This window comes from Neoarius graeffei, chromosome 3, assembly GCF_027579695.1.
Source record: "Neoarius graeffei isolate fNeoGra1 chromosome 3, fNeoGra1.pri, whole genome shotgun sequence".
Classification (NCBI taxonomy): domain Eukaryota; kingdom Metazoa; phylum Chordata; class Actinopteri; order Siluriformes; family Ariidae; genus Neoarius; species Neoarius graeffei.
This window is the reverse complement of record NC_083571.1, coordinates 235,947-263,193: the sequence shown is the minus strand read 5'-3', so window position 1 is coordinate 263,193 and position 27,247 is coordinate 235,947. Positions and strand designations below refer to the sequence as shown.

The following is a 27,247-nucleotide window of genomic DNA, read 5'->3' as shown; positions in this document are numbered from 1 at the left end:
AGTTTACTCCCCTGAGATGCTTTGCCAGGCCTTTAGTACAGCTGCCTTCACTTCCTGTTTGTTTGTGTTTTTTTGTGCCTTCAATTCTGTCTTCAGTCACTGAAAAGCAGCTGAATTGGGTTGACTGACTTGGCTGTTTAAGAACATTCCTAAAGAAGCTCTTGGGTTTCTTTTGCAGTATGTTTTGGGTCGTTAACCATCTGTACTGTGAAGCGCCGTCCTATCAGGTTTGCAGCATTTGACTGAATCTGAGCAGAAAGTAAAGCTCTATACACCTCAGAATTCATCCTGCTGCTTCAATCAGCAGGAACATCATCACTAAACACCAGAGACCCAGTTCCACTGGCAGCCGTACACACCCATGTCCACCATGTTCGATAGATGATGTGCTGTTTTTTGGACCATGAACCCTTCCTCTCTCCCAAACGCTTCTCTTCCTGTCATTCTGGTACGAGTTAATCTTGGTTTTATCTTCAAAGAATCTTGTTCCAGAACTCGGTGGCTTTCTAGTAAAGTCTAATCTGGCCTTTCTGTTCTTGAGTGTTCCCAGTGGTTTTGGTCATGAGGTAGACCCTCTGTATTTATATTCCTGAAGGTTTCTCTTGATTGTAGACCTTGACAATGATGGACCAAGTGTTCTTGATTTAACTAGATGTTGTGAAGGGGTTTTTCTTCACCAAGGAATAAACTCTGTGATCATCCATGTTAGTTGTCTTCTGCGGTCTTCCAGGCTTTTTGGTGTTGCTGAGCTCACCAGTGCATTCCCCTTCTTAATGTCAAATTATTACCAAATTTTTGAGTCGGCCACTCCAGTTTTGCCCTCTCTCTGATAGGTCTTTTTTTGTTTTTTTTAGTCTAATGATGGCCTCCTTCACTTCTCTTTGGACCACTTATTGAGAGTCCGCATGAACAGCTACCAAATGCAAATTCAACTTTTGGAATCAACTCCAGACCTTTTATCTCCTTAACTTGTCATGATATAATGAAGAAACAGCCATAATCGGTCATGAAACTGCTTATCACTCATTTGTCTGATTACTTTTGAACCTGTGAAAATGGAAGAACTATAAAACCCCAAGAAATTACTCACACTGCTGCAACACTCCGTAAATTTACTCCACTCTCTGAAGGTGATGTCGCCAAACTCATCGCTGAGAGCCGTCCCACCACCTGCCCACTGGACCCAGTGCCCAGTAACCTGCTTCAAGACATTGCCTCAACAGTCGTCCCAGCTATTACATGCATCATGAACTCCTCACTGTCCTCTGGAACCGTCCCCTCTGCCTTCAAACAAGCAAGGGTAACACCTCTACTGAAAAAGCCTACGCTCAACCCAGCACAGGTTGGAAACTACCGCCCTGTCTCACTGCTCCCCTTCCTATCAAAAACCCTGGAAAGGGCAGTTGCAAAACAGGTTAACAACTTCCTAAATCAGAACGGACAACTGGACCCAAAACAATCTGGCTTCAGAAGTGGACATTCAACTGAAACCGCATTATTGTCAGTAACTGAAGCTCTTAGGACTGCAAGAACGGAAGGACTATCCTCTGTCCTCATCCTACTAGACCTATCAGCTGCCTTTGACACTGTCAACCACAAGATACTCCTCAGGATACTCACAACCATGGGAATCACTGGTGCCGTCCACTCCTGGTTCAACTCCTACCTCTCTGGTCGCTCCTTCAACGTGTCATGGCAAGGAAAACTGTCTTTAACTCACACTCTCACTACAGGCGTACCCCAAGGATCAGTGCTGGGGCCCCTTCTGTTCGCAATGTACACCACTTCCCTGGGACATGTCATTCGAACACATGGGTTCTCCTATCACTGTTATGCTGATGATACCCAGATGTACCTGTCTTTCCAGCCAGATGACACCACGGTTTCAGCACGCATCTCAGCCTGCCTCACCGACCTGTTAACATGGATGAAGGAACACCACCTACAATTGAACCTGTCCAAGACCGAACTCCTTGTGATCCCAGCTAAAGAGTCAATTCGTCACAACATCAACCTCCAGATGGGCTCTACCACTGTGGCCCCAAACAAAGTCGCTAAAAACCTTGGTGTTATGATCGATGACCATCTGTCATTCTCCAACCATATTGCATCAGTCGCCCGGACCTGCCGATTTGTACTGTACAACATACAGAAAATCAGACCTTACCTGACCCAACATTCAGCGCAACTATTGGTTCAGGCCATGGTCATCTCCCGCCTGGACTACTGCAACTCCCTCCTAGCTGGTCTACCTGCTTGTGCAATAAAACCACTGCAGTTGGTTCAGAATGCTGCAGCACGTTTGGTATTCACTCAACCCAAAAGGGCTCATGTTACTCCTCTATTTATCCAGTTGCATTGGCTGCCAGTGGCGGCCCGGATCAAGTACAAGGCCCTGACCCTTGCCTACAAAACCATCTCAGGAACAGCCCCAGCTTATCTGAAGGAAATGCTAAGGCCGTATGTTCCTGCCAGAGAGCTGCGTTCCTCCAACACAAACCGACTAGCAGTGGCCACTGCTCGCTCCAAGCGATCCCAGGCAAAACTGTTCTTGGTAATAGGCCCTCAGTGTTGGAACAAACTTCCAGAAGCAACTAGACTAGCATCATCTCTTTTAACCTTCAAGAAGCATGTAAAGACTCTCCTCTTTCATGACTATTTACTGCACTGATGCCTGAGCTGGCCCAGACCCGGGGTAGACTCTTAGGCACGTTGTGCGGTGTGTTTGTGTAAGTGTCTGTCTTTCTATCTTGTCTTACTTGACCCTGCGCTAAAGTACTTTAAAAAAAAAAAGAAAAAAAAACTACTAACCCCAGTTGGCAATTACACTTATTGTTCTGTATATTTCCTGTGCACATTGTATATGCTATGTTTATGTCCTCTATTGTAAGTCGCTTTGGATAAAAGCATCTGCCAAATGTAATGTAATGTAAAACAAATGGCTGTAATTTGCTGAGTGAGAGAAAAAAAGACGTGAGACTGCTGATTGAGAATGATTGTTTGTTTTGTTTAGTTGATGATGTTGTTTGCCTGATTAGCTTTATGACATCATTATAAACTTTAAATACATATACAGTGGTGCTTGAAAGTTTGTGAACCCTTTAGAATTTTCTATATTTCTGCGTAAATATGACCTAAAACATCATCAGATTTTCTCACAAGTCCTAAAAGTAGATAAAGAGAACCCGGTTAAACAAATGAGACAAAAATATTATACTTGGTCATTTATTTTATGAGGAAAATGATCCACTATTACATATCTGTGAGTGGCAAAAGTATGTGAACCTCTAGGATTAGCAGTTAATTTGAAGGTGAAATTAGAGTCAGGTGTTTTCAATCAATGGGATGACAATCAGGTGTGAGTGGGCACCCTGTTTTATTTAAAGAACAGGGATCTATCAAAGTCTGATCTTCACAACACATGTTTGTGGAAGTGCATCATGGCCAGGGCTTTGAACCAGAATTTTTTTCCTATTGGTTCGTTCCAAACAGAAACGGAATTTTAACGTTTCCGGTTTTGGGTTCCACCATTAAATAGACGTTCCCAAACCGGTTAGAACAAAAAAATTTCGTTCCCGGAACGGTTAATTACGTTCCCTGTCAGCTGTTTAACAAATGGCTATAAAGTTATGTCTCTGTCTCATCCAGCTTAAGCCAAATGTAGGCTAATTCTATTACAACCTTCATTAAATAAGACAAGAAATAATTCAAAACAATTATTATTTCAAATGTTGGCAATTTGGATTCTCAGTATGTCTTCCCATCTACACAAACAGAAAAAGTGCCAAAAATGAAAGATAATTCGTTTAGTGTGTTACCAAAGGCTAGTCAGGCCCTATAGAGGGCTACCGCATGACGTCACCGCGCCGCGCGATTTTGTTAGGCGCCATATTGGAAGACCAAGTACACATCTATGCAAGTACATACATACATAAAACAAACTACACCTGAAATGTAGCCAGAGCCGGTTCTGCCCTAATCTGGACCCGGGTGCAACATCGCGCAAACCCCCCCCCCCCCCAAAAAAAAAACCACCAGTCTAAATCAGGACAACCATCACATAACTATAACTATAAACATTTTATATCAACTATTTTAACTAAATGGGCTATAATAAATAAGCCTGCAGGCAGCCACGGCGGGCTGCCTCAGAAAAGTAACCATTCAATGACGCAACTGAAAGCCTGCAGCCACGGCGGGCTGCCTTAAAAAGTAACCATTTGTCCTACCTTAAAACTTGTTTTGCATTTTCGACCCTCCATTTATTTTCTTTCCTTTTCTGAAAACCCGATTTGTGTCCAGACATTTTGTTCTGCTACCAACGAACTAACTCGTCAGGTCTCGTCTCTCGAGCCCGCGATGATTCCCGTGGGAAGGGCAACAACTGATACATTTTTACAAACAGCCAATAGGGAGGTTGCAACGTTCAGGCTCTTCTTTGCTCAGAGACACTCAGTAATGGAGACGTGATAGTAGTCCACCTTCCCACTCTCTCCATTCAGTCAGCGAACGTCACACAGGAAGTGAACCCCAGCGGGTCATAGAAACTTGTGCAGGAGAAGAATGGCTTTTTTATTTGTAGGCTACGGAAACTTTGAGGAACGAAATAAAAACCGGTATTAACCGGTTACCATTATTTTTAATAAGCGTTTCTGTTCCGGAACATAAAAAATAATAAAGTTTCTGGTTTCGGTTCTGTTCCATGTGAAATAGAAAAAGTTCCCGGTTTTCGTTTTCGTTCCTTGAACCGGTTCAAAGCCCTGATCATGGCACGAACAAAAGATTTCTGAGGGCCTCAGAAAAAGCGTTGTTGATGCTCATCAGGCTGGAAAAGGTTATAAAACCATCTCTAAAGAGTTTGGACTCCACCAATCCACAGTCAGACAGATTGTGTACAAATGGAGGAAATTCAAGACCATTGTGACCCTCCCCAGGAGTGGTCCACCAACAAAGATCACTCCAAGAGGAAGGCGTATAGTAGTCGGCGAGGTCACAAAGGACCCCAGGGTAACTTCTAAGCAACTGAAGGCCTCTCTCACATTGGGTAATGTTAATGTTCATGAGTCCACCATCAGGAGAACACTGAACAACAATGGTGTGCATGGCAGGGTTGCAAGGAGAAAGCCACTGCTCTTCAAAAAGAACATTGCTGCTTGTCTGCAGTTTGCTAAAGATCATGTGGACAAGCCAGAAGGCTATTGGAAAAATGTTTTGTGGACTGATGAGACCAAAATAGAACTTTTTGGTTTAAATGAGAAGCGTTGTGTTTGGAGAAAGGAAAACACTGCATTCCACCATAAGAACCTTATCCCATCTGTGAAACATGGTGGTGGTAGTATCATTGTTTGGGCCCGTTTTGCTGCATCTGGGCCAGGACGGCTTGCCATCATTGATGGAACAATGAATTCTGAATTATACCAGCAAATTCTGAAGGAAAATGTCAGGACATCTGTCCATGAACTGAATCTCAAGAGAAGGTGGGTCATGCAGCAAGACAACGACCCTAAGCACACAAGTCGTTCTACCAAAGAATGGTTAAAGAAGAATAAAGTTAATGTTTTGGAATGGCCAAGTCAAAGTCCTGACCTTAATCCAATGGAAATGTTGTGGAAGGACCTGAAGCGAGCAGTTCATGTGAGGAAACCCACCAACATCCCAGAGTTGAAGCTGTTCTGTACGGAGGAACGGGCTAAAATTCCTCCAAGCCGGTGTGCAGGACTGAGCAACAGTTACCGGAAACGTTTAGCTGCAGTTATTGCTGCACAAGGGGGTCACACCAGATACTGAAAGCAAAGGTTCACATACTTTTGCCACTCACAGATATGTAATATTGGATCATTTTCTTCAGTAAATAAATGACCAAGTATAATATTTTTGTCTCATTTGTTTAACTGGGTTCTCTTTATCCACTTTTAGGACTTGTGTGAAAATCTGATGATGTTTTAGGTCATATTTATGCAGAAATATAGAACATTTTTAAGGGCTCACAAACTTTCAAGCACCACTGTACACACATCAGAAGACTCGGCCCACAAACTGCTTTGGCTGTAAATTCTTTAGGCAACAAGAACTACAGAAAGTTTCCACATTTTGAAAATGCTCTTAATGGACCATGTAACCATGTGACTTTACATGTGACCACAAACATTAAATACAAAACTGGAAATAATATTCCATATGAGGGAAGGGTTAGAGGAAAGTTCTCCTTAGCAGTTAATCTTAAGGAAGGAAATTTCCAACATGGAAGCAGATTGTTGGCGGTTTAAACCATACTCTATGCTACTACAGATAACACCCTTTATAACATTATGCCTTTTATGTTGTGAAAGTAAAGGTTTGTATTGCAGGGTTTGCATTTGTTCGTTGTAACCATGCACAGGCAAGTTTCATAACGCGACTTTTTGTGCATGTTTCATGTTTACATCACTACCTCAGGTACATACCTCATTTGTTTCTGTTTAGTTACCTCTGTAAATGTACAAAATCTGACATAAACAGGGGCTCCTGAATGAAACCAGTGCAGTGTGGGAACGTTTTTATCACTTTGTCAAACTGTTCCTTCATTAAATCAAGATAGCTGCCTGTGTGATATCAGTGTCAGTTATGGTCTGGCTTTGATTTTAATAAAATGATTTTCAGGTATGTTCCAAATGCCTGTTACTGTAAAATCTCCAGCCCCAAATCAGAGAAAGTTGGGACAGTATGTTGAAATTGAAATTAAAACTGAAAAGAGTGACTTGTAAATAATCTGTGACCTGTATTGCATTCAAAGCAATACAACAGTACATTATCTGATATTTTACCTCATGAATTTTTTTTTTCAAAATGAAAACTTGTTTCAATTCTGATTCTTGCAACAAAAATAATGTTCCCGTTCCTTCTCCCAACACTTAAAAGATGTTTATGGACTGAAGACTCCAAGTGATGAAGTGTTTCAGGTGTTATTTTTGTCCCGTTCTTCCTGTAAACAGGTCTTAAGGTGTGAAACAGTTCGGGGTCGTCACTGTCATATTTTTCATTTCTAAATTCTCCACATATTCTCTATTGGGGACAGAGGGGACACGCCCTCTTCTTCTACAGCCACGCCTTTATACTGTGAGCAGAATGTGGTTTTGTGTTGCCTTGTTGAAATCTCCCTGGAAAAGACGTCGTCCTGAAGGCAGCAGATGTTGCTCCAAAATCTCAGTGTACTTTTCTGCATTAATGCTCCATCACAGAAGTGTAAGTTACCTTTGCCAAGGGCACTGACCCAAGCCCATATCATGATGCACCCTGGCTTTTGGACTTGTTCCTGCTAACAGTCTGGGTGCTCTTTTTCCACTTTGGTCCGGAGCACACAGTGTCCATTTCTTCCAAAAAAGTCCTGGAATACTGATTCATCTGATCACAATACCCATTCCCCCTGTGTGATGGTCCATCCCAGACGCCTCCGAGCCCAGAGGAGTTGACGGCACTTCTGGACACGGTTAACATAAAGCTTTTTTTTTTGCACAGTAGTCTTAACTGGTGTTTGTGGCTGTAACTCCGTATTGTAGCTTGATAAAGGTTTTCCAAAGTAATCCCGAGCCCATGTGGTTCTATCTGCTGTAGATGAATGACGGGTCTTGATGCCGTCTGAGGGATCGGAGATCACGGGGGGTCAGATTAGGCTTGAGCCCTTTACACACCGAAATTCCTCCAGATTACTTGAATGGTTTCATGATATTATGCACCGTAGAGGGTGAAATATCCAAATCCCTTCCTATCTTTCTTTGAGGAACATCGGTTTTAAACATTTCAATAATTTTCTCACGTATTTGTTGATAAACTGGAGATCCTTGACCCGTCTTTACTCCTCAAAGACTCGGCCTTTCCTGGATACTGATTTTGTACCAAATCATGATTACAGTCACCTGTTGACATCACCTGTTTCAAATCACGTCATTATTTAATTGCTGTATCTCATTACTCGCCCTAAATTGCCTCCCAACTTTTTTTGGAACGTGTTGCAGGACTGAAAAGCAGGAATGGATGGATATTAACAAATGAAATGAAGTTGACCAACAAACCATGAAATATCTTGGGTTCATTCTGTTTGTAATGAAAAACATCTCAAAGTACATTTACAAATCACCGCTTTCTTTTTTTATTTGCATTTTTCACACCGTCCCAACTTTCTCTGATTTGGGGATGTATTACTGTCCAGTGTCCAGCCTTCAGAAGGAGTAGTGTGCAGTCATGATCACTTGAGAATGAAGTCCAGTGACTAACAAGATGTTTGTTCTCCTCACTGTTCTCTGTTTTAGGTTCCTGTCAGGGTTGAAGTTCCACACTGCTCTGGCAGGTCGGCTGAATCACTGCAGTGTTAATCACAGTGTTCACATCTCTCACATCTGTCTCCTCTGGCCTTCATCATGGCTCCCAACCCAGAACTCACCTACCTGGACCGTGTCATCATAGAGATCATAGAGACGGAGCGCATGTATGTCCGAGACCTGCACAGCATCGTGGAGGTAACATATATAAAAGCATATACACACACACACACACACACACACACACACACACACACACATCACATTAAAACACATTAGCACAAACATGTTATAACACACTAATGAGCACACACACAAAAGTTCTAATTAATATTCACATTCAGACTTTTGTGTATTTCTGGTAAATAGCACACAGACATCACGAAAACTGATGTCTGTCAGCAGGTTTTTCATGTGAAATCAAAATGAGCTCCAACTGATTTTGTGTTAATAAAATATTTTGTTTGAATACACTCCAAGTATCTGTGTCTGAAACTTTAGGGACCATCACTAAAGTATGACAAATCATAAAAGTGTGAAACCGTTCACATCACCTGACTTCAGTGGGGTCTCACTGCATGAGCCATGAACTGTTCAGTTGAGTTTTACGTATTTTATTTATTTATATCGCACTTTTAACAATGAACATTTTCACAAAAAAACATTTACAGAAATCTGGATATAAAATTGTACATAATTTTAACCTCATATTTGTAATGAACATGGAATGGATTTAATTTGAATAATTTAATTCATTTTAATAATAATAATTTTTATTATTATTATTATTATTCATTCTCATCTCATTATCTCTAGCCGCTTTATCCTGTTCTACAGGGTTGCAGGCAAGCTGGATCCTATCCCAGCTGACTACGGGCGAAAGGCGGGGTTCACCCTGGACAAGTCGCCAGGTCATCACAGGGCTGACACATAGACACAGACAACCATTCACATTCACATTCACACCTACGCTCAATTTAGAGTCACCAGTTAACCTAACCTGCATGTCTTTGGACTGTGGGGGAAACCGGAGCACCCGGAGGAAACCCACGCGGACACGGGGAGAACATGCAGACTCCGCACAGAAAGGCCCTCGCCGGCCACGGGGCTCGAACCCGGACCTTCTTGCTGTGAGGCGACAGCGCTAACCACTACACCACCGTGCCACCCTATTCTTCTTATTATTATTATTAAAATTAATTAAAATTGTTATAATAATAATAATAATAATATTAATAATAATAATAATAATAATAATAATAATAATAATAATAATTATTATTATTATTATTATTATTAATAGTGGATACTGATTGGGAAACAAGTAGCATTAAATTGTCTGCTAATACCTTGTTAGCATCAACATTTTAGCAGCTATTGTTTTGTACAGAAATGTAAAAAACATTACATTATATTACTCAAGTAAAAGAACTGCTGTTACTATTGTGAAATTGTACTCAAGTAAAAGTAAAATTACTTATGTTAAAAAATCACTCTTATAAAAGTAAATAGTAACTGATTTAAAATTTACTTTGAGTAAAAGTTGCGTACTGTTGTTTTAACTGTGTGGTTGGCGAGGTGCAGATCAATTGTCCTCCAGGAGCTTTCTCAGGCAATGCAGTGATGGCAGGAGCATGTACATGACACACTAATTTTAATTTCAGATCAGCTTTATTAAATAACGTGCATTAACAAATTAAATTAATACATGAAATTAATGGAATAAAAATTAAAATGATATAAAATAAAGTATATTAATAAAAAGTTAAATGAAATAAATGTAATTAAAAACTGACATTAAAAAACCATCAATCCATCCAACCATTATCTCTACTCTTATCTGTCAGGGGAAGCTGGAGCCAATCCCAGCTGACCCCATGTCATGAAGAGGTGGGAAAAAGATGTAAAAATAAGAAGAATATAATCATTAAAAATACACATGATATAAAATAAAGTATACTAACAAATTAAAATATCAATGTGTGATCACATTAATAACATTTTTGCAAGCCAGTGTTATCACAGGAAAGATTAGATTGTATTAAAATGTTGAGTCCCATCACTTATACTCCGACATAGCACAGCATCTATCAGGGCTGAGATTAAATAAATGTAGCGTTAACTAAAGCAGAGCCCTGCGACAGACTGGCGATGTGTCCAGGGTGTACCCCACCTCAGCTGGAAATGGCTCCATCTGTGACCCATGATGGATCAGAGACAAAGAAAATGAGTGAATGAATAAACTGGAAGGGCGCTCAGTAGAGTGCATACCTCAACAAAGCCACATATTCAGATTTGCATCAAAATCTAATCTGTTGTTCCTGGGCCCATGGCCCATTGTTCCTCAAGATTTCATCAAAATCCATCCACTACATTTTGAGTTATGTTGGGAACAAACAAACAGAAGTGAAAACATCACCTCCTCCAAATTTTCTGGAGGAAAATTTCAAAGCAGGTGATGAGGCTGGTCTGAGATCAGCAAGAGCCAACTTGTCCAGCCTCATCACCTGCTCTGAAAGCAGTGTTCCGGGCTTTCAGTAACCGATAGACTTCCCCCATCACCATGGTTTCTGGTTGGCCCGTACTGTGATGGTCTTAATGTCCGTGATATCTCATCTCATCTCATTATCTCTAGCCGCTTTATCCTGTTCTACAGGGTCGCAGGCGAGCTGGATCCTATCCCAGCTGACTACGGGTGAAAGGCGGGGTTCACCCTGGACAAGTCGCCAGGTCATCACAGGGCTGACACATAGACACAGACAACCATTCACACTCACATTCACACCTACGCTCAATTTAGAGTCACCAGTTAACCTAACCTGCATGTCTTTGGACTGTGGGGGAAACCGGAGCACCCGGAGGAAACCCACGCGGACACGGGGAGAACATGCAAACTCCACACAGAAAGGCCCTCGCCGGCCACGGGGCTCGAACCCGGACCTTTTTGCTGTGAGGCAACAGCGCTAACCACTACACCACCGTGCCACCCGTCCGTGATATCATCAATGCATTTACTAATGTAGGCTGTAACAGTGTCTGAATACTCCTGGATGTTGATCTGGTGGTTGTAAGTGGCTGCCTGCTTAAACATGTCCCAGTCTGTGATGTTAAAGCAGTCCTGAAGTGCTGAGGAAGCACCCTCTGGCCACACCCATACCTGCTTCTGGACCGGTCTGGTGACTTTGACCTTCGGCCTGTATGCTGGCATACAGTGATGTGGTCTGAAGCACCGAGTTGGGGGAGGGGTGAGGCCTTGTATGCTCTTCTCAGTGTTGTGTAAACCTGGTCCAGTGTGTTGTTTCCCCATGTTGCAAAGTCAATGTGTTGATGTAACTGAGGAAACACTGTTTTGAGATTTGCGTGGTTGAAATCCCCAGCTACAATGAGAAGTCCCTCTGGATTGGCTGTCTGTTGGTCGCTGATGGCGCAGTACAGTTCACTCAGTGCCTTGTCCCTATCGTTGTTGTTGCCGCGGGGAGGAATGTAAACTGCAACAAGCAGGATGGCAGAAAACTCCCTCAGTAGATAGAAGGGCCGGCATTTGATGATCATAAACTCTACAAGGAGTGAACAGTGTTTGCAAACTACCACAGTGTCCTGACACCAAGCATCCCTGATGTAAACACAGACCCCGCCGCCGCGGGTCTTACCTCCTTCAATGAAGGCTCTGTCTGCTCGGTAGCATGTTAGCCGGTCGAGCTAGATGGTGGAGTCCGGTATGCTGTCGTTGAGCCATGTTTCCGTGAACACAAAAACACAGCACTCTCTCACAGCCTGCTGGGTCACTCTCAAAAGGTGTATATAGTCCAGTTTGTTATCCAAGGAGCGTACATTGGCGAGTACGATGGACGGTATAGCCGGCTTGTGTGGATTAGCCACTAGCCTGGCCTGGATACCCCCGCACTTTCCCCACTTCTGCCTCCTCTCGCACCGCCTACGGTGCTTCCTCTGCGGGTGTGCTGCAGTAGTGGGGGTCGATGTCAAAGCAGGCCGCCGGAGTAGGGCAAGGTCGTGTAGCTCCTTAGCGTGTGCCAGGTTTAACTTACAGAAAAAAGTGTTGCCAATGTCAAAAAGAGTCCTACGGCTGTACGTGCACCTAGGGACGGACAAACGTGACGAAAATATACAATCACTCGAACACACCGATGAAGACAAGCATGTAAACACCACATTATCGGGACAGAGAGGGGCCGCTGCGTCTGCACGCGCCGCCATCTATATTCCCTAATCTCAATGAAAATAATTTCACATCTTTTGGGGAAACCTGTTCCTGACAGTAATTTCACTGTGTCTACTACGCTGTGTAGTTCAGACTCGTGGAACTGGAAATAAAATCAAATTTACTGCCTTTAGAAACTGACAGGAATAAAACTGTTTCCTCTGTGAACAGAGTTTAGGGAACCTTCATCTCCATCACCACACATGCTACAGAAGACCGCATGACCATGATGTCATGCTATAATCCAGTGTTTGGGGATGAAGTGAAAGTGTCCTGTGTCTTTATTCACCATGAAACAAAAAACTGAAATTAACTGACTGCTGGTACAGGACACTGCCACATCGCCCCCTAGTGGCTAACAGTTATTCTATTAAACACAGCCAGAACGGTTTATACTGTAGAGGTTGTGGCTATAAATGACATTTTATTAATAATATATGCCCTATATGCATTCCTCATACCTGAGGATAGTGTTGTTTTTTAAGTAATTTAATGAAGTAATATTTTAATGAACTTTTATGTAAAGATTAGGCCATTAGGTGTGTTATAACAAGAGACACCAAAAAGCCAAAATAAGCCCAGGTTGGTGAAAAGTGGATTTTTTGTGGTGATTAATTCGTGCATATTCAATGTTCTTACAATATATACAAAAAAATCGAAGCTAATATGTGTTAAGATAAAAAAAGATAGTGGCCTTAACTGGATAATATGTAAATGATTTATTTCTAATTAATTTAACAGTAGAACTGGTGTGTGTGTGTGTGTGTGTGTGTGTGCGTGTGTGTGTACACAGGGCTACCTCGCCCACATTATAGACACTGAACATTTACCCATCATACCTGATCAGGTGTGTGCTCTGTTCGGAAACATTGAGGACATATACGAGTTCAACAGGTCAGAAATATTCTGATACTTATTTCATAGAAATGGAAAATAAATCTGAAATCTTGTTATTGGTAATGGAATAAATAATATCAGGACAAATGAAGAACTATTTCTAGAGGTAGTGTACTACAGTACATTTTGTGTGTGTGTGTGTGTGTGCTGCTTTTCACATTTTAATCATGATTTAATTCCAACAGAATCACCTGTGTTTGGTGTTGGTCGGGGGAAGTCAATAACACCACACACACACACACGATATACTGTAATACACTACCTCTAGAAATAGTTCTTCATTTGTCCTGATATTATTTATTCCATTACCCTTACTGATCGTGACATGATGACCATCATTAATGTCAGCTGTTGTGTTGTTCAGTGCATGAGGTGCCATGTGTTATTTCTTCTTGTTAATATTGTGTGTGTGTGTGTTTTGATAAGTGAGCTGCTGCAGGAATTGGATTTGTGTAAAAATGACCCGGTGGCCATTGCCAAGTGTTTCGTACTAAAGGTGGGGTTTTAATCTTTATTTCTATTTAAAGATTCTATTCATTCTGTGTATGTGTGTGTGCGAATGCATGTGCGCAAATGCGTGCGTGCGCGTGTGTGTACAGACTTCCACAGTTATCTCATCTCATCTCATTATCTCTAGCCGCTTTATCCTTCTACAGGGTCGCAGGCAAGCTGGATCCTATCCCAGCTGACTACGGGCGAAAGGTGGGGTTCACCCTGGACAAGTCGCCAGGTCATCACAGGGCTGACACATAGACACAGACAACCATTCACATTCACATTCACACCTACGCTCAATTTAGAGTCACCAGTTAACCTAACCTGCATGTCTTTGGACTGTGGGGGAAACCGGAGCACCCGGAGGAAACCCACGCGGACACGGGGAGAACATGCAAACTCCACACAGAAAGGCCCTCGCCGGCCACGGGGCTCGAACCCAGGACCTTCTTGCTGTGAGGTGACAGCGCTAACCACTACACCACCGTGCCGCCCTTCCACAGTTATGAAGAGAGTAAATAGCAGCCAGTGTTACTAATAAAATAACCACAGTTAGTGAATCACGCAGAAGAGAGAGTCCTACTGTAAAGGCAGAACCTGTGGCAATTTGGTGTTCTGGAGGATGCAAGTATGTGTCTCCATCATGCCAAGAAGAAAGGACATCAGCCATGACCTCAGAGGAGTAATCGTTGCTGCTCATCAGTCTGGGAGTGTTATAAGGCCATCTCCAAATGATTTAAAATTCACCATGATACAGTGAGAAGGTTTATTTTCATGTTTGGTCATCATGTACAACACCATGTTTGGCAAAACACAATAGGTACATGTAACCAAACACAACATATCACCATGAACACCTCATACCAACTGTGACTTTTTACCAGAATATTCTTGAGACAAATGTGAGGCCATCTGACATCTAAGCTGGGCTGAAACTGGCTCATACAACAGGACAATAATCACACGGAGCACACCAACTAACTGACATCTGATTGGGTAAAGAAGGAAAAATGAAGGTGTTGGAATGGACAAGTCAAAGTCCAGACCTCAACCCCATTGAGATGCTGTGGTGAGCTCTTCAGAGAGCTGTGATTAAATCAGTATCCTCAAAATGAATGAACTGAAGCGATGTTGTAAATAAGTGTTGCCCAAAACTACAGAAAACATTCAGTAAAAAATTCAGATGGCTTGAACATCTTTTCCACGAACACAGGATGTGTCTTCTGACATGGATTCAAGAAATGAGAAGCTGCTCACTGCATTGGTGAGGGTTAAGAGTTGTTGCAGCTGAAACTCATTAATCACTGCAGTAATTATCCAATCAAAGGCTCTTAACTATTTGCTTATTCAAATCTAAATGGTGATGTTTTTGGCCAGGCAGTGTATAAGCATCTACTTGATTTATAGTAAACTTATTATTTTTTCCCTGAATTTCTCAACCTGAATTTTTGACTGCTTGAATTTTTAACATGAATTTTTATTCCCTGAAGGACAACTAGTTTTGCTCTTTTGGTCTCCTGGCCATGGAGGCATTGTCGACATTCAAAGCACTGCAACTTAGGGCACACATGTTTCTGTTGCACTACTTGGGAGCCACCTGAATTTTTTAAACCCAAGTTTCAAGACATAAACTAAGCATGACAAGCATTACAAATTCAGGTTCAGAGTCTGCTTACTCAGATTTTACTTCATAAAATAATAGGAAATGAGATCATTCAACATTTCTTACACAGGTTATCAGCTCTGAACCCTGTGATCTGAACCCTGTGATCTGTACCCTGTGATGGCTAATGTGAAAATGAGGGGAGCTGATTTTGACTACACTGAATCTGTGTGTAAATCCACCGTTAACATTGTGTTTATTTCTGTTAGAGTGATTACTTTGAGATCTACACACAGTACTGCACCAACTACCCAAAGTAAGTGAAATCATCACACAGTAACAATGATTTTAGTGGAATGTATGTGTGTGTGTGTACTACTGTGAATTGTAATTAGGAATAGAATTGTGTACTAGTGTGTGGATATTTTATTTTATTAGCTCAGTTGCTGCATTAACAGAATGCATGAGAAATAAAACACTGCTGAAGTTTTTCATGGAGAGACAGGAAGTTCTGAAACACCCACTTCCTCTTGGCTCATACCTTCTCAAACCTGTACAGAGAATACTGAAATATCATCTGCTCTTACAGGTGTGGCGCGCACACACACGCACGCACACACACACACACACAGAGCCCCTCCATATATTTTATATATATTATTCTGTGTTTGTTTAGGAGATAGCGAAGCACTTTGATCCTGATGAAGATGGTTATGATGTGGTGGAGGAGGCTATTAACACCATGACTGAAGTTGCCTGGTACATAAACAGCATGAAAAGAAAGCATGAACATGCTGTCCGTCTGCAGGTTACCACACACACACACACACACAGTAACAAGACTCACAAATCTTTAGACCTATAAATTACTTGTTACATATCTCAAGAAGAAGGTCTCTTCTCTCATTGAGTAAATTACTGCATGCTGTACATCAGTTGAATGAGTTCCGTTTCGCATCCAGCCGAGTTAATCACTGTCGAGAAAGCTGTCAAGAATTGTGCAAATTCATTATCTGTGTTTTTTTCCTGTTACTCAATGTAGTTCGTCCTATAGCTATACATGTTGTGAGAAGGAACAGAAACATTATAAAGTGGGAAATGCTTTACTGTCCCAACTTTTTTTGAAATGTGTTGCAGGAATCAAAATTGCAAAATAAGTTTTTATTTTGGGGGTAAAACCTCACTAAAAATCACAAGGTAAAACATCAAATAATGTGCTGTTGTGTTGTTTGAATGCAATACAGGTCAAAGATTATTTACAATTCACTGTTTTCAGTTTTAATTTCAAGTTCAACACACCGTCCCAACTTTTTTCTGATTTGGGGTTGTAGTCAGTCTTTATAGCTGGACTGCAGACTCTGGTATGTTGTTGTGAAGATCATGTTTCAAGCACCGATAGACCTAAACCCAGACCCAGACTGTGACTCTGAGCACTTATATCCAGGCCCTGACTGACAATCCATGATTATTTTACACTCATTTGTGGTTAAAATTGATTTTAAAAAGTAATGTTTTAGTGTTTTTTTTTTTTTTTATTTTCAGGAAGTGCAGTCATTGCTGATTAATTGGCATGGTCCTGACTTGACCACATACGGTGAACTCGTTCTGGAGGGAACCTTCCGCTTTCATCACACAAAACACAATAGAACTCTCTTCCTGTTTGAGCGGGTTCTGCTCATCACCAAACGGCATGGAGAGAACTTCGTCTACAAAACACACATCTCTGTAAGACACACACAGAGTTATGAATTTTAGGATGATGGAAACTCAGTGGCATAAGTGCATGTGTGTTTATTAATATGCGTAATATATTCATATTTCCATGCAGGTGCTCATTAATACGCTAATGTTCTTTCATATGTGTAGTGTTCAACGCTGATGCTTATGGAGGGAGCAAAAGACTCGCTGTGTTTCAGTGTCACACACTACAAGCATCCTAAACAGCCTCACACAGTGCAGGTGACGTCTGATGCCTTGTTAAAAGTGGACAACACTAAGCTATTAATGATGAGCTCAGCTTTAATTAAAGATGATCAGTCTGGTAGATCAAAGCTTACTTTAATTAGAACAATAATTAAACCTGATGCTAATCAGGTGTGTAGTTCTTTGTGGTTCTGTTGATATCAGGATTTACAGTGATCAACACCGAAATGAATTGGACATGTGAGTTAATTAATCAGTTCATTAATGAGATGATTGAACTGCCATCATCTTTCTCAGGCCAGAACACTGGAGGAGAAGAAACTCTGGACTCATCACATCAAACGTCTCATTTTAGAAAATCATCACACCATCATTCCGCAGAAGGTGCTGTAGTGTAATCCTGATGGAATGATACGATCGCACACACACACCTTGTTCTGTAACTTACTGCTGTTTCTGTTTCAGGCTAAAGAGGTGATTTTAGAAATGGATCCAATGTGTGAGTTTTTACTCTCGAACAGTGTGTGCATGAAATCACAGTAAAATACTAAATAAAATTAAAATTGTTATGTGAACACATTTAGTGATATGTTAAACTAATGAATCAGTAAATCTGCATTTTAATGATTAGCGGCTTTAAAAACCCAGGGCCTCATTTATCAACCATGTGTGCATAAGTTTGGTTTTTTTCCCACCATAAACTATGTGAACATGTTTCTATGCATTAAATGGAATTGATTGGGTTTTGCTTAGGCGTGAGGGTGTGCATGAATTTCTACCACCCCTAGTGGTAGAAAAGTGTAATAGCAGGTAAACTGACTATGCAGAGCTTCGATATAATGTACTGTTTATTATTATCAGCATAATCAAAAGGCTATTTAGTGAGTTTGATGCTAACAATATGGAGGCAGATGATGAAATAATGAAAAGACAGACCATGAAATGTAAAGTAAAATTGTATAAAAAGCACATTTTAAGATCGCTTGGCATTATGGCTTGCATGCAGCTCTGTGGAGGAAATATGTGTTTAGCATCAGTGGAGTGAGGCGTGGATAATCGGGCGATTTCATTTGCCCAGTGTAGTTTTAGTTGATCTCTATTCCAGGGCTTTTAGCTATGAGTACATTTCACAGACAATTTGGAGATTGTATGGGCATTTCCAAACCATCTCTGGGTGAATTATGAGACAGCTTACCTTAATTCATATCACTCACAGTGCAGTACAGAAAAAAAAAACAGCAAAAAGGAGGAATTCTCATTCCATCAGTTTTTAAATATAATCGGAAAAATAGAATGCACACATACTTATTATATATAATTTACTTGTTTATTAGAAAAGTGGCTGCACGGTGGTGTAGTGGTTAGCGCTGTCACCTCACAGCAAGAAGGTCCTGGGTTTGAGTCCCGTGGCCGGCGAGGGCCTTTCTGTGTGGAGTTTGCATGTTCTCCCCCTGTCTGCATGGGTTTCCTCCGGGTGCTCCGGTTTCCCCCACAGTCCAAAGACATGCAGGTTAGGATAATTGGTGGCTCTAAATTGTCCATAGGTGTGAATGGTTGAGAGGAGAAAACCTCTATAATAATCCAGTAGAAGGCAACGGAAAGCCACTACTGTAATGTTCCCTAGACACTCTGATGGCTGAAGCCGTCAGAGCGCCACGTCACTGTAGTGATATGCCAAAATGGATAGATGGATTAGAAAAGCTACTTGTAAAAGTGTCAAATAAACATTTTTTTTTGCTGTAATATCCGCAATAGTATCTTTTCTTCATTGTCAGTGAAGTTCTTTTTCTTAAACTATTTTATCTTTCCTGTCATTTGAATCATGCAGCACCGTGAGGAGGCTACTGTGCTTTTAAAAGGAACTTGTTGACCATATGGTGATTTTGTTGTTGGTTATTTGCATAAAATGTGAATGAGCACATCAATTTTGCGCAATTCATCATTGGTCATTGCGTAGAGCTGTGTCTACTCGTATGAAAAATACCATGTTTCTTGTGCATACAGGCTGCTCTTAAGCACAAATTTAGTACTTTTTATTCACCCTTTGATAAATGAGACTCCTGGTGTGTGTTTAAATCAATTTTATGAATAACTGAACTAGTATTTGAATAATTATGCAGCTGGGTTATGAATAATTATGAAATTAACTTGTGTGTTTTTGTGTCGTACACAGATCAGAAGTACAGATTTAACTCTGAAAGGAAAAAGAAAGCACAGTCTGATGATTTCACGCATACTCGTCAGTCAGGTTTCTGCTCTTATATTAAAAACACACACACACACACACAATGTACAGTTGTGTGAAAAAATATCTGTACAACATCAGTCACCTGATGAACCCCTGTTATTAATAGTAGTGCCATTTCTTCATGGCAAATAATTTCCTTGTAGATGTAGTAGTGTAACAGAAAAACAACAGACCCAACTGTCATGACCTGCATGCTGCTAGTTCTGAGTAACTGACTCATTCATTGAAAGGAGCGTGCTCAAAGTAATAGCAGTGGGGGTTTTTTAAAGATTTTTTTGGGCTTTTTTCACCTTTTATTATTGGATAGGACAGTGTAGAGACAGGAAATGAGCAGGAGAGAGAGACGGGGAGGGATCAGGAAATGACCTCGGGCCAGAACCGAACCCAGGTCCCCGGATTTATGGTATGGCGCCTTATCCACCTGAGCCATGACGCCCCCGGCAGTGTGGTGTTTAATTAGAGAATTCATTCATTCTGTGAAAAAACAGGTGTTATTAATTGTCCTTTATTCAGGAAGAAGGGAAGCAAATGTTTCACATATTGTTATAAAATATATTTCCTTCCGAATTGCTCAGTAAAACGGGCCATTCCAAACACCGTTCGGAGGAACAACATAATTTGATTAAAAAGCTGATTGGAGAGGGGAAAGTGCATAAAGAAGTGCAGCAAATTATAGGAAGCTCAGCTAAAATGATCTCAAGTGCTTTAAAATGGCAATCAAAACCTGAAACACGTGGAAGAAAATGAGCAGCTACTGTTAAAACAGATTGAAGAATAGTCAGAATGGCAAAGATTCAGCCAATCATCACCTCCAGAAAGATCAAAGATGATCTAAAATGACCTGTAATTACTGTTACAGTCAGAAGGCGTTTGATCAAAGCTCAGCTATCTGCAAGAAGTCCCCTAAAGCACCATTGTTGAAACAACGGCATGTGCACAATTGGTTAAAGTTTGCCAGGGAACCCATCAGTTGGCCCGAAGGGAAATGGCTGAAGATTTTATGGACTGCTGAGAGTAAAATTGTTCTTTTCAGGTCTAGTGGTCATCGACAGTACATCAGATGACCCCTGGGTTATGAATTCAAACCACAGTACACTGAAGACAGTGAAGCGTGGTGGTGCAGAAATCATGGTATGGGGAGGTTCTACAATGTTGTGCCGATTTATTGTATACCAGGGATCATGCGTCAGTTTGAACACGTCAGAATGCTTGAAGAGATTATGTTTCCGCATGTCAAAGAAGAAATGCCCCTGAAATGGATGTTTCAACAAGACAACGATCTCAAACACACGAGTCAGCAAGCAACATCTTGGTTCCAGACAGAAAGGATTGAGGTAATGGAGTGGCAGCTCAGTCCCCTGACCTCAACCCCACTGAAGACCTGTGGGGTGCCATTAAAAATGTAGTTTCTGAAGAAAAACCCAAAATTCACAGGAACTGTGGAATGGAGTTGGTTCATCCTGGGCTGAAAGACCTGTTTATAGGTGCCAGAAGTTGGTTGACTCGATGCAACGCAGAAACGCAGCAGTTACCGAAAACAATGGTGATGCAACTAAATATTAGTTCAGTTTGAGGAGAAAATGTTGACACTGCTATTTTTTTGAACAGATTAATATCCTTTTCTTTGCTTCCTGTAAAAGAATAACACAGGCTTGATAAAATTTTGTTAATGCTTTGATTTGGAATTGAATGTTCAATGTTTCTACTACATTTGAAATATGGAAATAAAAGCTATTAAAAATATTTCACTTTATTCACTTTTTGAACACACTGCTATTTATTTGAATATATAATTTTGAAGTTTTGTGTTGTGTTTATTTTCAGAATTAACCAAAGAGATGCTCAAAAACAAAGGTAAATTAACTATTTTTTTAATAAGGAAATAATCAGAAAATATAATGTACAGATTATTGTTGTTGTAGTTGTACTTCTTCCAGATATTTTATAAGTCTGTAATACAAAATTAGTTCCATGTTTCTTACCTTTAATATGTTCCATGTAATTATTTGTATAATTTTATTATTTTTATCTGATTCTTTTTCTGATTATGTTTCTCTGATTTTTAAAATCCTTTTTCCTCTTGATTTGATTGGCTGCTTGTGTTTGAATGGAACCTGCAGCCATGCTTAAGGTGAGAACACAAATTTTACACCATTTCAAACTGTTCTGGGGAATTTCAATATTACAGACAACATTAGAGCTCCAACAGCAATCTGCTGAAGATGAGGAAAAAATATTTTTCAGCTTATTTTGTATAAAATGTTCAGACATCAGGACTCCTTCCAGCTTCATCAGATTTGTGAGACAGGAGTTGCTCAACCTTATGTTTGTCTTGACAATGAGCGCAGCTTCACAGACTCCTGCTCAAGGGTGGGGCTGGGGGAGGTGGGCCACCCATCCCTGAATTTTATGATGGAGTGAAGTTACAAACAGTCGACTCTACATCAGCATCGGCTTTGCAAAGTCCAGGATGATGTGAACCAGTAGATGGTGTTTTGAGCCATTTTTAACCATAAAATGCCCATTTTTATAAAAATGGTAGTTTTGTCAATATTAACACCAGCACTGATGTGTTTCATCACAGTACAGTCAGATCATTTAGTTTACAGCTAAAAAACATTGAAGGGTGCCGTACCTTTTTTTTTTGCTGTTGGGTTGGATCACATTTCTGTTTTCATTTTTGCACTAAAAGTTTACTTTTTGCTCCATGCTGAGTGAAGACCATTAAAGAACCTTCACACACAGCTTTTGAGCCCATCAAGACTTCTGGAAGAATCTGAACTCTTCCATTTACTGAGTTATTCTATGAAACAGCTGCCACTGCCACTTTGTAATTTTCAAAATTTTCATCAAGGGCAAACGTTTTTTTTTTAAATCCATAGCACGAAAGATATGTTACTCCTCCAAAAAACACATTTTCCCACCTCAGGTATAAAATCCATATTAACATTATCCTTTTTATTTAGACGTAGGAGCCATTCTTGTTCCAACCCATGACAGACAATATGTACACTGTCAGGGTGCAGGCAGTTATGGATGCAAATGCAGGGGAGAGCGGGTTCATCGCAAACTGTCAACAAATCCAAATCAGGAAGCTGATGCCGTAGTCAGGGACGGGCAAGGGTCAGTCAATCAGCGAACGGGATATCAGAGGGCAGGTGAGAAAACGGAGTCGGGAAATAAACGTAAGCAGAGTCTAAACACGAGTCGTCAGGCAGAAAGTCAGAAGGTTCGGTAAGGTCAGGTACTGGGACAGAACGATACTTCATGATGTGTGTTTTTGATTGCTGAGCTTATATAGGGGAGTGATTGCAGACTAACGAGAGACAGGTGTACTTGTTAATACTCTGGAGATGAGGGGTGCTGTGGTGTTTGGGAATTGTAGTCCGGAGCGCCCATGTTTGGAGACTGCTCCAAACTCAGGTTTTCAGTGCTGTCACTGACATACACCGTTTGATGAGTAATAAATCCAGTGTTTTCCTCTGAGTAAAAAATCCTTTTTTGGGGGGAAACCATCTATAGAAAGTATGTAATTTAATCAGTTTTTTTAATTTTTAAATTCTTAATCTCAAAATATGAATTTGACATGTCAGTGGTCTCATTGTACAAACAGTACTAATTCACTTCAAATAAAAAAAAAGTTACATTTATTTGATTGGTCCATAAAACATGAATGTTATTCAACATGAGTGAAAGAGTGAGTGACTGAAAGAGGCAGCGAGTGAATAAGTGAAAGTGAGCGAGTGAGTGAAAGATGGTGAGTAAAAGAAATAGTGAGTGAGTGAATGTGTATTCAGTCAATTTTCACATTCAGATGGGAAGCAGAACCTCCCAGTCACATCCAGTATCACATCCTAAAATGGCTGCAGTTCTCCATGTGGTCAAATTCCTGATTGAGCATACATGCGTTCAATTTGAAATGTCATTTTCTTTGCATTAATAGTGTAAATATTTTAATAATTGTGGAAGTGAGGGTGTGGTCAAGTGTCGGCTATAAACAGCAAGGAGTCAGTTTGAATGTGTCTAATTACTGACTGTCTATGTCTCTGTGTGTCTTGCAAACAGCCAGTCGTGAAAGAGAGCTGTATCACTCAACGTGTGTGTAGTGTGCCTACGTGATAGGAGTAAAGTCACTGAAAAGTGAAAAGAGCACAAAATAAAAGAACACACCTATATTGTGAAGCCTGCCTCCCAGTTCCTCATTTACCCCAGCATAAAAGAGCTGTCACAATAATAAAATATTTTCACTGTCTGTTTAGCATGACTTGGGTGGTTGGGTTGAGCTTGATGGACCCCATATAACACCATCCATTATCTGTTACCACTTATCCTGTTCTACAGGGTCGCAGGCAAGCTGGAGCCTATCCCAGCTGACTACGGGCGAAAGGCAGGTCATCACAGGGCTGACACATAGACACAGACAACCATTCACACTCACATTCACACCTACGCTCAATTTAGAGTCACCAGTTAACCTAACCTGCATGTCTTTGGACTGTGGGGGAAACCGGAGCACCCATCAGCTGCTGGGCTCGAACCCAGAACCTTCTTACTGTGAGGTGACAGTGCTAACCAGTACACCGCCATACCACCCCCACCTAACACGAAAAAACAACAACAAAAAAACAAATAAATAGTGTTAAGGAATGTCAGAACTTGTGGGCTTTTGTTCTTGGCTGCTCCAAAGGCTCGGTGTCATTTAAAGCAATGGTACATTACTTGCAGACAAAAGTTCGTGTGATGGGGTGGTAAATCAAACCAAGGGATGCACACATCATTATTTTTTTACAATCAAATAATGTTTTCATTTTGAATAAATGTATCTTCTATAAACAGGGACACACATATAATCCTGATAATAATAAAGGTTTGATTTAAAAAAAGGAACATTTATTGGTGATATTTAAATGTAGATGTCATGTTGTTCAATACAGACATGTAACAATGGCCATGTAGTCAAGAAAAATTATTAAAAATTGTATGTTACTCCTTATAAATAGGATTATCTCATATTACGTCTTAACAAGAACACTTGAATTAACAGCTTGAAACTTTGGAAACACACTTTGGTGCATTTTTTGTGCCTTATACATCTCATAAAACATTGCAGACCCAAATGGCACCCGTTTCATAGAATGACACTGATACGTTTTAAATGAAATTTCAGTGCTGTTGATTCCCATTGAGGACTTTCGTGATGACTGTTTGTCCTTCGTTGTTGTAATGTGTGTTTACACTCCGGCGTGGGTGTTGCAGCACTCAGTCAGTGAAGGAGAACTACGAGAAAGTCTTATCACTCTGGGCTCCACCTCAGGCAAGTCGCAGGCTCTGAGTGTGGAGATCAGGCAGCTGTGTTGCACTAACGGAGAGGATGCTACACACTGTGAGCGTCAGGATGAGGAAGAGAATGGAGGTGAATCAGATGATGTGATAACAGAGGATTTTAGCAGCTCCATGATTTCCTGTTGGAGCTTCAGGGCTAAAACCCTGCTGCAGCTCAATATGGTGAGAAGTTTATTTGAGGCCTAGCTGCATGACATCATGGTCCACTAACACACTGAACACCACTATGATGAGTTTGTGTTGGAAGTGTGTGATGGTTTAAAGGGCTTTAACACACCTGCAGGAAGCATGCTTGCTTTTTCATGCTGAACCTCAAAGAGCAAGCGCAATCTTGTTTCTCTGCATTTTCTTGGCTGATATCGAAGCGCAGTCATGATTATGAAAGTGGATTTTACTTTCAGACTTAACTTTAACAGTCCAAAGTGCTTTATCAGCTTCATTCCTGTAAGACCACTAATACATTCTACAGTTAAGCTAATGCACAAATCACAACGTCTACAGCTCTTTGGCCAAGTTTACATTAGACCGTATCTGTCTCGTTTTCTTCGCGGATGCACTGTCCGTTTACATTAAAACGCCGGGAAACGGGAATCCGCCAGGGTCCACGTATTCAATCCAGATCGTGTCTGGTCCGGTGCTGTGTAAACATTGAGAATACGCGGATACGCTGTGCTGAGCTCTAGCTGGCGTCATCATTGGACAACGTCACTGTGACATCTACCTTCCTGATTCGCTGGCGTTGGTCATGTGACGCGACTGCTGAAAAACGGCGCGGACTTCCGCCTTGTATCACCTTTCATTAAAGAGTATAAAAGTATGAAAATACTGCAAATACTGATGCAAATACTGCCCATTGTGTAGTTATGATTGTCTTTAGGCTTGCCATCCTTCCACTTGCAAGTGGTAAGTGACGCGCATGCCCGACATGCACTGAGATCACACACACAGCGGCTCAGTCCCGAATCACAGCTTGTGCGCTCCACTCGCGCGCTCTGTGAGCTGCGCAGGGCCGGAGTGCGCACCCTCCAGAGGGCACTCGCTGTTCAGGGCGGAGTGATTTGGAGCGCAGGATGCCTGCGGAGCCGAGCGTATCCGTGTATTGGCGTTGCTATGTGCATGCGAATCGTGTATTGGCGTTGCTGTGTGCACGCTAATCGTTTTAAAAACGTTAATCTGATGATCCGCTGATACGGTCTAATGTAAACCCCACCTTTGAGAACTACTTGTCATTTGTCCCGCCCAACAGTTTACTGACTCTGCCCCCACCCTCTTGATTCACTAACCGCTAAACCACAACTGATAATTGAAGCATACTGAGTGATTTGTGTAATGCTACTGATATTTCAGTTTTTAAGCCTGGTTATAAATGATCATTGATGTTTGTGTGTCAGGATGAAGAGTGGCAAGGACACGAAGACACCCAACAGTTCCAGCAGGAGGAGAGACAAGTGTGTGAGGATCCAGACACAAATAAGGTCAGATAATTGCACTAACATGAATGAACACACTGTGTGTATGTATGTCTACATGTGGCTTTTGTTTTATTTTTCATTCATTGTTTTGCCCCCACCAAGTGGTAGCTTTATATTTTCAGGCTGTTTGTCTGTCCAAGATACTTGGTGTGATTTCTCAAGAACAAGTAGTTGAAGGCTTTTAGGATTTATATGAAATGATCATTGTAACTAGCAGATGAATTGAACAGATTTTGGAATTGATCCAGAAGAGTATGAAGGTCACAGCAAGGTCAAATGTGTGAAATTGTTTTTCTTCATTAGCTTCCTTCCTAGAGAGAGGCTACTTACAAATTCATGTTCAGGAACTTGTTAAAATTTTTGCCAACAGTCCAATTCAGTTCAATTTTACTTGTATAGCACTTTAAACAATGTCACAAAGCAGCTTTCTGGAAATCTGGTGATAAGTCAATATTAATTTGTTTCCACTGAGCAAGCCAGAGGTAACAGTGCCAAGGAAAAACATCCTGAGATGATATGAGGAAGAAACCTTGAGAGAAACCAGACTGAAAAGAGAAACCCCATCCTCTTCTGGGTGACACTGAATAGTGCGTTTGAGACATTACTCATACTACAGAGTCACACGGTGCTACTTGTTTTTCAAAGGATCTTCAGTATGAGCACCATACTGAATTCAGTTTTTATTGAATTAGTTTTAACTTTTAGTCTGTACTATCCAGGTGAAGTTATCCACTGTATAATGAATGAGACAAG

At 41.0% G+C, this 27,247-nt stretch overlaps 1 protein-coding gene across 8 annotated transcripts in view; it reads left to right on the top strand.

Annotated features, from left to right (window-relative positions):
• The window catches only part of LOC132883045 (pleckstrin homology domain-containing family G member 3-like), an 82,858-nt gene that overhangs the window by 40,454 nt on the left and 15,157 nt on the right, over positions 1-27,247 (top strand). For 5 of the 8 annotated variants that reach the window (XM_060916176.1, XM_060916177.1, XM_060916175.1 and 2 more), the window contains 14 exons: positions 8,286-8,492; positions 13,307-13,407; positions 13,837-13,906; positions 15,778-15,824; positions 15,947-16,097; positions 16,185-16,316; positions 17,051-17,233; positions 17,375-17,467; positions 17,729-17,815; positions 17,897-17,930; positions 19,605-19,679; positions 21,504-21,533; positions 21,800-21,810; positions 26,414-26,497. In XM_060916176.1, the coding sequence (XP_060772159.1) occupies positions 8,394-8,492; positions 13,307-13,407; positions 13,837-13,906; positions 15,778-15,824; positions 15,947-16,097; positions 16,185-16,316; positions 17,051-17,233; positions 17,375-17,467; positions 17,729-17,815; positions 17,897-17,930; positions 19,605-19,679; positions 21,504-21,533; positions 21,800-21,810; positions 26,414-26,497 (1,197 nt within the window). In that variant the 5' untranslated portion in view covers positions 8,286-8,393. Of the gene's footprint in view, positions 1-8,285; positions 8,493-10,045; positions 11,025-13,306; positions 13,408-13,836; positions 13,907-15,777; positions 15,825-15,946; positions 16,098-16,184; positions 16,317-17,050; positions 17,234-17,374; positions 17,468-17,728; positions 17,816-17,896; positions 17,931-19,604; positions 19,680-21,503; positions 21,534-21,799; positions 21,811-26,413; positions 26,498-27,247 lie in introns of those variants that run through there. The other 3 variants (XM_060916172.1, XM_060916171.1, XM_060916179.1) reach the window with 3 other exon arrangements.